The 11,129-nt window shown below is 39.3% G+C and overlaps 1 protein-coding gene across 3 annotated transcripts in view; it reads left to right on the top strand.

Moving 5' to 3' along the window:
• Window positions 1-230: 230 nt before the first annotated feature.
• The window catches only part of UGGT2 (UDP-glucose glycoprotein glucosyltransferase 2), an 83,767-nt gene continuing 72,868 nt past the window's right edge, over window positions 231-11,129 (top strand). For all 3 annotated transcript variants that reach the window (XM_050332455.1, XM_050332454.1, XM_050332457.1), the window contains exons 1-4: window positions 231-382; window positions 2,178-2,260; window positions 9,340-9,470; window positions 10,607-10,719. In XM_050332455.1, coding sequence (XP_050188412.1) covers window positions 231-382; window positions 2,178-2,260; window positions 9,340-9,470; window positions 10,607-10,719 — 479 coding nt within the window. The remainder of the gene's footprint in view (window positions 383-2,177; window positions 2,261-9,339; window positions 9,471-10,606; window positions 10,720-11,129) is intronic.

Here is an 11,129-nt window from a genome sequence, read left to right as displayed (position 1 = left end):
AGAGCACCGCCCGCGCGCCGCCCCCAGAGCCGCGTGTCACCGCGCCGGCCTGGGCAGCCCCGCTATTTATCTGCCGTCAGCCGCTGATTGGCCTCGGCGCCGACCAATGGCACAACAGCGAGGGCGCAGCGCAGCCAGTTAGGAGCGCGGCACGGCCGTGTGGGCGGGGCGGAGGGGGCGGGGCCGTGTGGCTCTGGGCTGTGGGCGCAGCTGAGCGGCCGCTGCTCCCCATGGCGGGCAGGGCGCTGTCGGTCCTGCTGCTGCTCGCCCTGTTGTGCGCCCGGCCGAGCCTCTGCGGCACCGCTCCAGCCTCCTCCTCGCAGCCCGTGACCGCCCGGCTGGCGGCGAAGTGGCCGGCGACCCCGCTGCTGCTGGAGGCGAGGTGCGTGCAGCCTCCTCATTCTCTTCCTCCTCTTCCTCCCAGCTGCGGTCCCTGTCCCGGCTGTCTCCTGGGGGGCAGGAGCAGGGAGGGACCCCCTTTTCCCTCCGCTGAGCGGGAAGGCCGGCTGTCAGAGGGGGACGGCCGCATTTCTCCCGGTCGGAGGGTGTGTTAAAAGTGCTCCTTGGGTGAAAGGCTGAACTGTTTTCTCCCCTGGTAAAACGGTGTGGATGTTGTGGGCAGAGCCCCACGCTTTGGGTGCGCTGTGCAAGCGGCTTCGTGTTTAGCCTGCTGAGACTTTTTGCGGGTCTTTAGGTTGAGGAGATGTAACGGGCCGGTTGTGTGAACCCACGATAGCCAATCTGCAGAATCCCTGTCTTCCACTGAGTAACAGGATCTCTTCATCTCACTCTAAGTAGCTTTTGCACACTCATTAGGTGATGTTAGAGGTGGTGTGAACAGGTAAAGCTGCAGTAGTGAAGCATATCTTTTTTTAAAAAAAGGTATTGTTAACTTGTAATAATAGTTTCAGCCTGGAGACGAGAAGGCTTCGGGATGAACTAATTGTGGCCTACCAGTACCTGAAGGGGGCCTACAGGAAAGATGGAGAGGGACTTCTTAGAAGTTGACACAAAGAATTCAAACTGAAACAGGGTCTATTTACATTATACAGAAGCAAGAAGTTCTTTACTGTGAGGCATTGAAACAGCTTGCCCAGAGACGTTGTGGATGCTCCATTCTTTGAAGTGTTCAAGGCCAGGCTGGATGGGGCTTTGAGCAACCTGCTCTAGCAGAAGGTGTCCCTGCCCACGGCAGCAGCACTGGAACTAGATATCTTTAAGGTCCCTTCCAACCCAAACCCTTCTGTGATTCACAATAGGAAGTGAAAAATGTTCTCCAGTTTTATGTGTTTGAGGCTTCCCTACCTGTTTGGCTTAAGTTTGTTTTTGTTTTAAACTTGTTTGCTGCTGTTCAGAGAACTCCCATGAAAGGGAGAACTGCAAGCTTCTGTAATCAAAGGAGGGGCAAAATTCCAAAGTAAAGATTAGAAAACAATTCAGTCATGCTAGCAAGTGGAAGTTTTTGGCAGACATAAGCAGAGGGAAAATGAGCAACTGGTGTTACCTTAAGGAAAAAAACTTAAAAAGTGTTACTAGTAAATCATAGAATTGCAGAATGGTTTGGGTTGGAAGGGAGCCTTATCTAAAGGTCATCTAGTTCCAACCTCCCCACTGTGGGCAGGAACACCTTTCCTAGACCAGGTTGCTCAAAGCCCCATCCAACCTGGCCTTAAACACTTCCAGGGATGGGGCATCCTCAGCTTCTCTGTGTAACCCCCGCAGACCACACTGCATAGCACAGTAGTCATTGTCATTGATGAAAGCCTGTAATGTAATGAAAAACTCTAACCTGACAGAATGTCTGTTCTTATTTGTATATTTAGCCACAATTAAATAAAGTTTGCGTGCTGATAATTGGTTTTATTTATAACTGTATATTGGAATACCTGTGGAAAAATAAAGTGAAAATGTTGGGGTTTTTCTGTATCAAGAGAATAGTTGCATGTTTTACAGCTCTCATTGTTGACTTTGGGTGGTAGTACTTAGTCCAAAATCTCTTTTAAGCAAAGTACACCTCTGTTCAGTGTTTTATGCTGCAGAGATGTTAGAAGGTCATTTGAATATGTAACACTTGGTTGCTGCTGGGTATTTATTATTTTAAACAACTGGAGGCTTTTACTGTGGTACATCTTTCGACAAAGTCAACCTATAGACAATTCATTTTTATTTTTAAACAGTGAATTCATTGCAGAAGATGGTAATGAGAAGTTTTGGCAGTTCTTGGAAACTGTACGGGAATTAACAGTTTATAAGCAAGGAGGTAAGTTAAACAACATACTAGTTTTTAATATTTTATCTTACACTGTATTTAATTTTGAGACAGAACACATTAACTGCTCTTACAGTATGAAACAGAAGTGTAAAGATTAAAGATACCTATCTGAGTATGTGACTCAGCAAGAGCTTATAGGATGTTGAGGCTTCATGTTTTCTCTAAGATGGATGCTTGTAGAGGAGAGAATCCTGCAAATAACTAAAGGAAAAATTAAAAGAATTAGCAGAAAAGGTGTAATACTTGTAGATGGTATAGAGACTGTTTTCTAGCATCAATACTGGTGTTTTAGAATAAAGTTTTATCACTGACAAAATAGGATTAAAAATACCTTGCATGATTAGACAAGTGAATATTGTTAAGAAATTTGTAGAGAAGAACAAAGCATAAAAGAAGCATAAAAAGCCACCCAAGAAGATACATTGGAGAGGAATTTGCTAGAAATGTCCGTGGTAATGAAAAATTGAGAAACCACTTACCAGTGGCTTTACACCAGGTTGGTCAGTATTAGACCTGCTTGGTAGGTCAACAGATGAACAAGGTGAAAATAGTGTCAAAACAAAATAAGGCTGCTTCATTTTGCTGTTTACTTCAGAATAGTACAACACCTCAGGCATGAGTGTGAGGACCTAACACCACCACTGGAAGAGACTTCAGGGAAATTGAATGTTTAATCAGTAGTCAAAAGCTAACAAATTGTAGAAAGATCATGTAGAAAATGGGAGTGAAATGAAGGTACCTGAAAAATGCTGTATAAGGGAGAGAGAACTTGAGAAACAATGTGTTTCAACAATTGTGACCGGCTGAATAAACGTTAAAAAGTTTGTGGTGTCAACGTGAGAATGTTATTTGAGTGCTCAGCACTGGGAGAAGTTGAGAAGCTGAAAGAAAAGGCTGTGTCATTAGGGAGGCCTTGTCAGGCTGGAGAGAGAGGCCAACAGAAACATCGGGAAATTCAGCAAAGGCACTTTACAGACTCACCACGCCTGGGCTGGAATAATCTCAGCAACAGTGTTATCTTGGCACTTACTCTCAAAAAGCAGTTTCTTTGAGAAAGAGTCCTGGGGATCCTTGTGAACAGTTGCATTATATTCTTATGCCTGAGAAGACTAACTACGTGCCAGGCTGTAGCAGCAAGAGTGTAGCCAGCAGGTCAGAGAAAATGATTATTCCACTGCATGTGGCACTTGTAAATGACAAACTGTGTCTGGAGTGCTGGGCCAAGTTTGGGGCTCCCCTTAAAAGTCAGGAGTTCAGTACTGGAACAGGTATAGGAGTGGATTCCTCTAAGGGTTATGGAGGTGAAGCAGACTTCTGAGGAAAGGCTGAGAGAACTGAGTTTTATTGAACCTGAGAAAGAGAAGAGTAAGGACAGACCGACCGCATCATCTCCAGCTTTCTAATAGAACTGTAGAGAGAAGATGGAACTAAACCCTTCCTGAAGGTACACAGCAGTATGAAGAAAAAGCAATGGGCACAAGTTGCAACATTAAATTTGGCAGAAAATATTTCTGCCATGGGGTTGGGTAGGCACTGGAACAGCCTACCCCAAGAGGCTGCAGAATCTACATTCTTGGAGGTTCTCAAAACTCTGCCACGTGAGGCCTTGAGCAGCCTAATCAAGCTTTACATTAGATCTCTAAGTAACAGTTTGGATGAGGTGACCTCCAGAAGTCACTTTTGACTTGAATTATTCTTTTTTTTTTCTGTGAGTGGTTTAGATGCAGTTATTATTGCTTTGAGACAAGACTGCTGTATTAGATGATGTTCCAGAGGTTTTTATCAACCATCTCTTTTCTGCTTGCTTGGTCACTTTTTCCAAGGAATTTGAAACTTCAGTGATTGTTTATTGTTTGTGACACAGGTGTCTGTTGAAATCAGCTGTTAGTTAAATATCTACTTTACCTGGAGATAAACTCTGTGATTAAGAATAAATAAATTACCAGTAGGATGATCTCCATGGCCAGTCATGCCAATGAACTGTTATATGCTGGTGAACCTTGAGAATGTACTAAAATATTACCTTAATTAAGCATATTGAGGAATTGATGTGTATATTTATCATTATTGCCAACACAGGCCTGTGTTGATAATGCAAAAAGAATTTGAAGTTCTGGCACCCAGTGGCTTTCCTAAAAGTCAGTTTGTAGTTGGGGTAGTCTTATATAAGCAAACCAATGCTCTTCATGAACCGGATGCGAAGGAAAGATTCAGTTTTAGAGGAAAGCAAAGTGGTTACTTAATGACTAAATCGCATCAATATTGAATCTTCCAGCCTAAGACTGTCTTACTGAAGTCAATATGTGAAGTATAAAATGGATATAATATGAGCATCATATATATCCAGCAACAGTTAAGTCATTTTTTGTAGGGAATTCTATATGTTTACAGCTTGAGTGAAGAATCTGGTACTGCAGTGCTGGAGTGGCACAGTTACTGAGAGATGTGTAGTAGTTCACCTCTGAGGAGGTGTTCTCAATATGGTATGGAATAGGTTCTGTCTTAGCTGTTCCATGTCAGGACACAATTGACATAGGGGAGTGTTCACATTGCATTAAAACTGATGTAACAGCAACTTCCTGAGCAAATAAAAGGACCTGGCTTAAAAAGGGTTGGCTGGCCTGATGGCCTTTTCAGTTCTTCCCTGGGTGATACCAAGACCAGATAGGATAAGTAAGCAGGAAATAAAAACATTTTTTTAAATAGAAACATTTTCATAAAAGGTGAAGAATTACTGTATTTGAAGCTGAAAATCTGGGTTTATGGAAGAACCGGATGATAGATTTGTATCTCAGCGTACTGTTGAATTTTGGAAGAGTCATGAAGTATTAAAGCTAAAAGGCAACTTAAAAAACTGAATATGGTGGCTTTTTCCTTTTAAATAATCCCTTGGATGATTTTCAATCTGGTCTTTTTATCAGTTCTCAGAACTTGTAGTTTTAAATTTAGAATAATCAAATGAACATCTGTTGTTAATTTGATCACTTAAAATATTCAGCCTTAGCAAATTAGGTCTGTTAATGGTCTCTTTAGCTATGATATATGTAGCAACATAAAGGATTTGGTAGGAATTACATACATGGAATTTGGTAAAGCATTTAGTCTGGTGATGTATTTGGTGGTTTTAACGTTTTTTTAAAATGGACTCGAATCAATTTGGACATCATTTTGATTATACCCTATGGAAAACATCACTAACGAAAGTTAGTGATGGGATACACTATATTAAATTAGAGTGAGGTCTTCAGGTAGCATGGACAACATTGTTTATGTCTTCTTAATATGCAACATAGTTTCTGCCAGGCTTGTGAAATACTTGGAAATGGAGATGGTGGTATTTTGGGCTGCAGGTATGTTATAAAGAAATCAAAGCTGCAAAAATTTCACGTTAAAACCAGCAGTTACAAAGCACTAAATGTGGCATTTTAAGCTTGCTGCTGCTTTTATATCTCTAAAGGTTAATTTATGAACACGGAGTGAAGGTAAGTAGCCAGTTCCCTGCCGACTAATTATCACTTGAGTGTTTACTGTTTTCCCAAGTGCTTTATATATTGAATTTTCAGCATAAATATATATTACAAACCAAAACAAAACTAACAAACAAACAAACATATTTTCTCTAGGGAAACTTTTTCTGAAAAAAATGTAGCAGTATATTACATATAAACAACATTCATGCAAATTATTTCTTGTAATCTAGAAGACTACACATTATTCATATATCACTAAATTAAATAAATATTTTTATGTGCATATCAACCTTACAGATTCTAGAGGAATCAGTTTCACAAGCATAGCACTTCTGTACTAATCATGCAATAAAATAAAGTATTCCCTCTCTACTGGCATTTTGAATGTCATAGGTATTTGACTGGCCAGTGATTGCCTGAACTGTCATTACCTGGCATCTCTGATTCCCTAGCTGATCCATGGATACAGATATACTCACCAATGCAGTTGGAACAACCACCGTACTTCTATCCATCAAAATAACAATCCCAGCATACTGGGGTTTTTCTGATTGATTATGTCCCTTAGGTTTACTTTGCCTACCTTCTGTGCCTCAGTAGTTTGAATTCTTGTATGGATCACCAGCATATTCTGCTTAATTTTGTGCTGTGTGTGCATGAGGTCTAAGGAGCTGTGGTATAAACTTTTCCTTTCTTTTGGTACTGCCCTGGTTGTCTCTTTTAAATTATTATTAACTTACCTGTAATGAAATATACTGCTGTAGATTGTGGATAGTAATATTCAGTGTTTAAATGTGAGTCTGCTTAGCTAGCTATTCAGTTCTCGCTGTCATCAATCTAATCAATTTGGCTACAAGAGGTTGGAGAGCTATTCAGGTGACAAATTAAGGCATCTTTAGAGTTAGCTAAATAGCTTTTGAGGTTTTGTTGGCTGGCTGCTAGGCTTTATCTCTTGTGGCTGGAATGAAATTTTACAGATACGTAGCTCACACATGTGCATTCAGATGTCTGAAGTCTGGAGTTGTATCCTGTTAATGTGTTCTCATTTATTTTTAAATCCACCTTGTTAATGACTTAGTGGTAATATGCTATCATACAGGATTTTATAACCAAAAAAATCTGGTTCTTTATGATTCCCTGTAACATGGTAAGAGGTAAATGTTAAATGTATTCTTGTCAATGTTATACAATCATTTTTGAAGGCACATAACAAACTTTTTTTTTTACTTATTAAAATCATCATCATCATAATCATCTCCCAGGAAAAAAAAAAAAAGCTGTTTTAAATACAGCAGTGAAAGCACAACTGGAATTTGTAAGCCAAAGAATTTAAAGACTAGGTAAAAATATTTTATTGAGGTGGTATCTTTAGAATTGTCTATTTAATAGCTCTTCATTGTCTTCAATAAGATGTTATTTGGGGCTGAGTAGAGAGGCAAAAGTTTTGGATTTAATTTTTATTTTTGTGGAGATTTAGAAGAAAATTTGAAAATATAGTTATTGAGAAAATGTTTCAAATTGGAAGGGTTTACCACTTCCAAATTTTACATTCATTGTTTTGAGTGTGTGAAGCCAAATTCATGTCATTTAGAATCAAGGAATCATTAAGGTTGGAAAAGGCCTCCAAGATCAAGTCCAACCTTTGATCAATCACCACTCTGCCAACTCAACCACAGCACCAAGTGCCACGCCCAGTCATTTCTTGAACACCTCCAGGGATGGTGACTCTACCACCTCCCAGGCAGCTTATTCCACTGCTTAACCAGCCAGGGAAGAAATTCTTCCTGATGTCCAGCGTGAACCTCCCCCAGCACAGCTTGAGGCCATTTCCTTTGGTCTTGTTGCTGGTTGCGTGGGAGAAGAGGCCAATCCCCACCTGGCTACACCCTCCTTTCATGTAGTTGTAGAGAGCAACAAGGCCATCCCTGAGCCTCCTTTTCTCCAGGCTAAACAACCCAACTCCACCAACTGCTCCTCATGGGACGTGCACTCCAGAGTCTTCACCAGCTTTGTTGCCATTTGAGTTCTGCCAGGGCTACGTGCAGGTATAGAAAACATAGAGGAGATGAGTTTTTCATCCACTGAATTTAATGTAAGACAGAAACAATCATATGTTGTGGTTTAACCCCAGGCAGCAACTAAGTAGGACATGTCTGCTCTCTGTCTCCCTTCAGTGGGATGAGGAAGAGAGTTGGGAAAGGTAAAACCTTTCCCAACCGTTTAATAATAGAAGTAAAGTAAAATAGAATAATGATAAGAAGAAAAGGAGAAAGAGGAACAAAACGTGTGACAAGTGATGCACAATATTGTTGCTCACCACCCACTAACCTATATCCAAGCCCGTCTCTGAGCAGGGATCAGCCACTCCTGGCCAACTCCCCCAGTTTATAAACGGAGCATGACATTTTGTGGTATGGAATAGCCCTTTGGGCAGCTCGGGTCAGCTTCTCCTGGCCATGCTCACTTCTGGCTTCTTGTGCACTTCCTCGCTGGCAGAGCATGGGAAACTGAAAAGTCCTTGACTAGGGTAAGCACCACTTAGACACAACTAAAACACCAGCGTGTTATCAATGTTATTCTCATATTGAATCCAAAACACAGCCCTGTACCAGCTACTAGGAAGAAAATTAACTCTATCCCATATGGAACCAGGACATCATATAAAATTTATGGGAAGGAGCTTTCTTGAAATGCAGATTATATACTTTTATAATGTTAGATTTTTTTTTTCCTAATGAATTACAGCAAACTCAGCCTTTCTAAATTGTTTTAAGAAGAAAGAGGCAGAAAGGAGGCGGCTTTAGAGCAAAAGAATATTTTTTTACAACTACAACAGGGTTGTAAAAGGAAAATGAGAGGATAGGAGATACTTAGTTATAAAAATTGAATATGCCTCTAGAATGAGAAATGAAGGCTAATTATTTCCAACTGATGTTCTGTATTATCGTTTCTGTCATTCCTGGACAACATCCACCTACCTTCTTACTTGAAGTCCTAATTTGTCCTTGAAAACACAAGGTATGCAGGGAGAGGGGAAGTACTTCACATGTTACATCCATTCTCATACTCTTGTTTATCACGTATTTTTAAGGGAGAAACAGATTATGTGAGAGTAGCCCAAAGAATCACACCTTTAGAAGATTTTTATGTATGTAAGTTGCATGGTTGGAGTGTTTCAAGGCTAAATGCAAGGAAATTATTTGAAAAATAACGCTGGTTGAAAGTAAGTAACCTTGAATATTTGTGTTAGAAGGGTGGCATAATCTTGACAAACAGAAATGAAGGTATAAACTCTATTCAGGGCCTTCCATATGGGTCTTCAAAGAGACATTATTGTATTGAGTGGATTTTTATATTGCTGAAAATAATTGAGTTATTAACTAGTGCTGTTGAGCTCTCTTCTTCTGTTTGTGCTGTACTAGACCTTTATATTGGTAGTAAAGGCAGCAGTTATCAGTGGACAACATTCAAGATTTTTGCACTGCCAAGCAGTGCTAGAATTAATGTTCGCCTATTATGTAAAGTGGGTAGATACACTACATCATTTGTGGCTAAATACTAAAAGTTTGTCTTTTTTTTTTTTTTTTTCTTCAACAGATTCAGAGTATTCCTATTACAATTTAATCTTGAAAAAAGCCGGACAATTTTTATCCAATTTGCAAATCAATTTGTTGAAGTTTGCACTTTCCATACGGGCTTATTCTCCGACTGTTCAGATGTTCCAGCAGGTGACTGTATTATCTGATATATTTGATGCATGATTAAATGTGGTATTTTGGTTCCAGAGTAGAGAATGTTCATCGTTACCGTTCAGTAAAATACATGCCAATATTATTTGGAATCGAACGTGGTCCATTTATTGAGGTGATGCTTTACAAGCTAGTTCCTGTCGATATGACAGGAACAAAGATTGATGTTCAGTTGTGTGGATAACATTACTTGCAGGGTAGAATCTTCTGCAGCTGATCATTTTGTAAAACTTAAGTTGTGAGGATTTTTTGTCTTGCTTTAAATGATCCGACAGGAATTCAGACATACCCAAATTAGGACATTTCCTGTAGCTTCAAGTAATTTATATTTGTTATTGAGTGGATTTCTCATCTCTTGTGAGTTTTGTATTTGAAAAGTTGAAAAATAAGGTAAACAAGTACCTGCTTTATTAATAAAAGAGTGGGAGGACTTAAATTCACTCTGCTTCTAAGCCTAAAACTGTTCCTCCTCCTTTTAGCAATACCATCTTTAAGATAAAGTGAGAAAACCATGTTTCTGAAAGGTAATAAGCTGTAATAAAGTTAGGGGATTTTGCAAGTCTTCTTTGGAGGAATATCATAGTCTCAGACTCATGTCTTTCCACTTTTATCTTGCAGCGTGTGAATCTGGATTCGTTGACATGCAGTCATATGATTTCCACTTTACATAGCTGAATAGAGTTTATACAAAAAAGCAGGGAGTGAGAAGGAGAGAAAACCAAAAATTGACGTTAATTGGGATTTATTGGTTTAGAAGTTTAATCTTTGTGCATTAACGTGATTGCTGATAGCAACTAAAATTAGAAGTGTCTCAGAGTACAGGTTGTGATTTCAGCTAGTGAAGGAGATTTCTCAACTCTGTCTTTACAGAACATAAATGGACTTGTATTTTCTGCAGTATGACTCTATTTGATAGACTACATCTCACAAAGGTTATAAGGTCTTAATCTTCTAATATTTTCCTCATTTTTTTTACATATACCCAATTTTGAATGGGCTTAATTGGAAACACAACTTAATGGCAGCTGCTGAGTTATTTTAATCAAAGGGGGATGTGAGTTTAAGTTGAAGTGCAATCAAAGCATTCTGGTTGAGTGTAATTGTTGAAATATTAGATTGCAGCTGATGAACCTCCACCAGAAGGCTGCCGTGCATTTGTGGTTATCCACGAGAAGCACACCTGTAAGACTAATGAAATAAAAAAGCTACTGAAGAAGGCTACTAAGAGGTAAATGTAATGATTTGCTTTAAGAGGAAAAATAGATTACTAAAGAGGAAAATGTATTATTGCATGTAAAGCTGTAGTACTTTGAAATTTTGTGTTTTTCTTCCTTGGTAATGCCAAGCCCATAAAGCCCAGTTTACTGGATCTTTAAAGAGATACCCTTTTAAAGTATATGTTATTTTAAAAGACTTACTTTTGGTTTTGAAATACTTTATACACTTTATGTTAAGAGAATTCATCAATTATGAATTGAAGTAGAGTTTTAAAATAAAATCATGGAGCTTTGCTCTCTAATCACATGGATAATTTTGTATTTCTTGGGGGGGGTTTTGTGTTTTTTTTTTATTTTTTTGGTTTTTTTTTTTTCAATATGGGATAGTCAAGTTTAACTTACTGTGTACTTGTTGTGCAAA

Source organism: Myiozetetes cayanensis, unplaced genomic scaffold (assembly GCF_022539395.1).
Source record: "Myiozetetes cayanensis isolate MyiCay16 unplaced genomic scaffold, myiCay2020 scf5-8, whole genome shotgun sequence".
In the NCBI taxonomy this organism is placed as follows: Eukaryota; Metazoa; Chordata; class Aves; order Passeriformes; family Tyrannidae; genus Myiozetetes; species Myiozetetes cayanensis.
The sequence above is the reverse complement of the archived record's forward strand: the minus strand, read 5'-3'. Positions and strand labels throughout refer to the sequence as shown.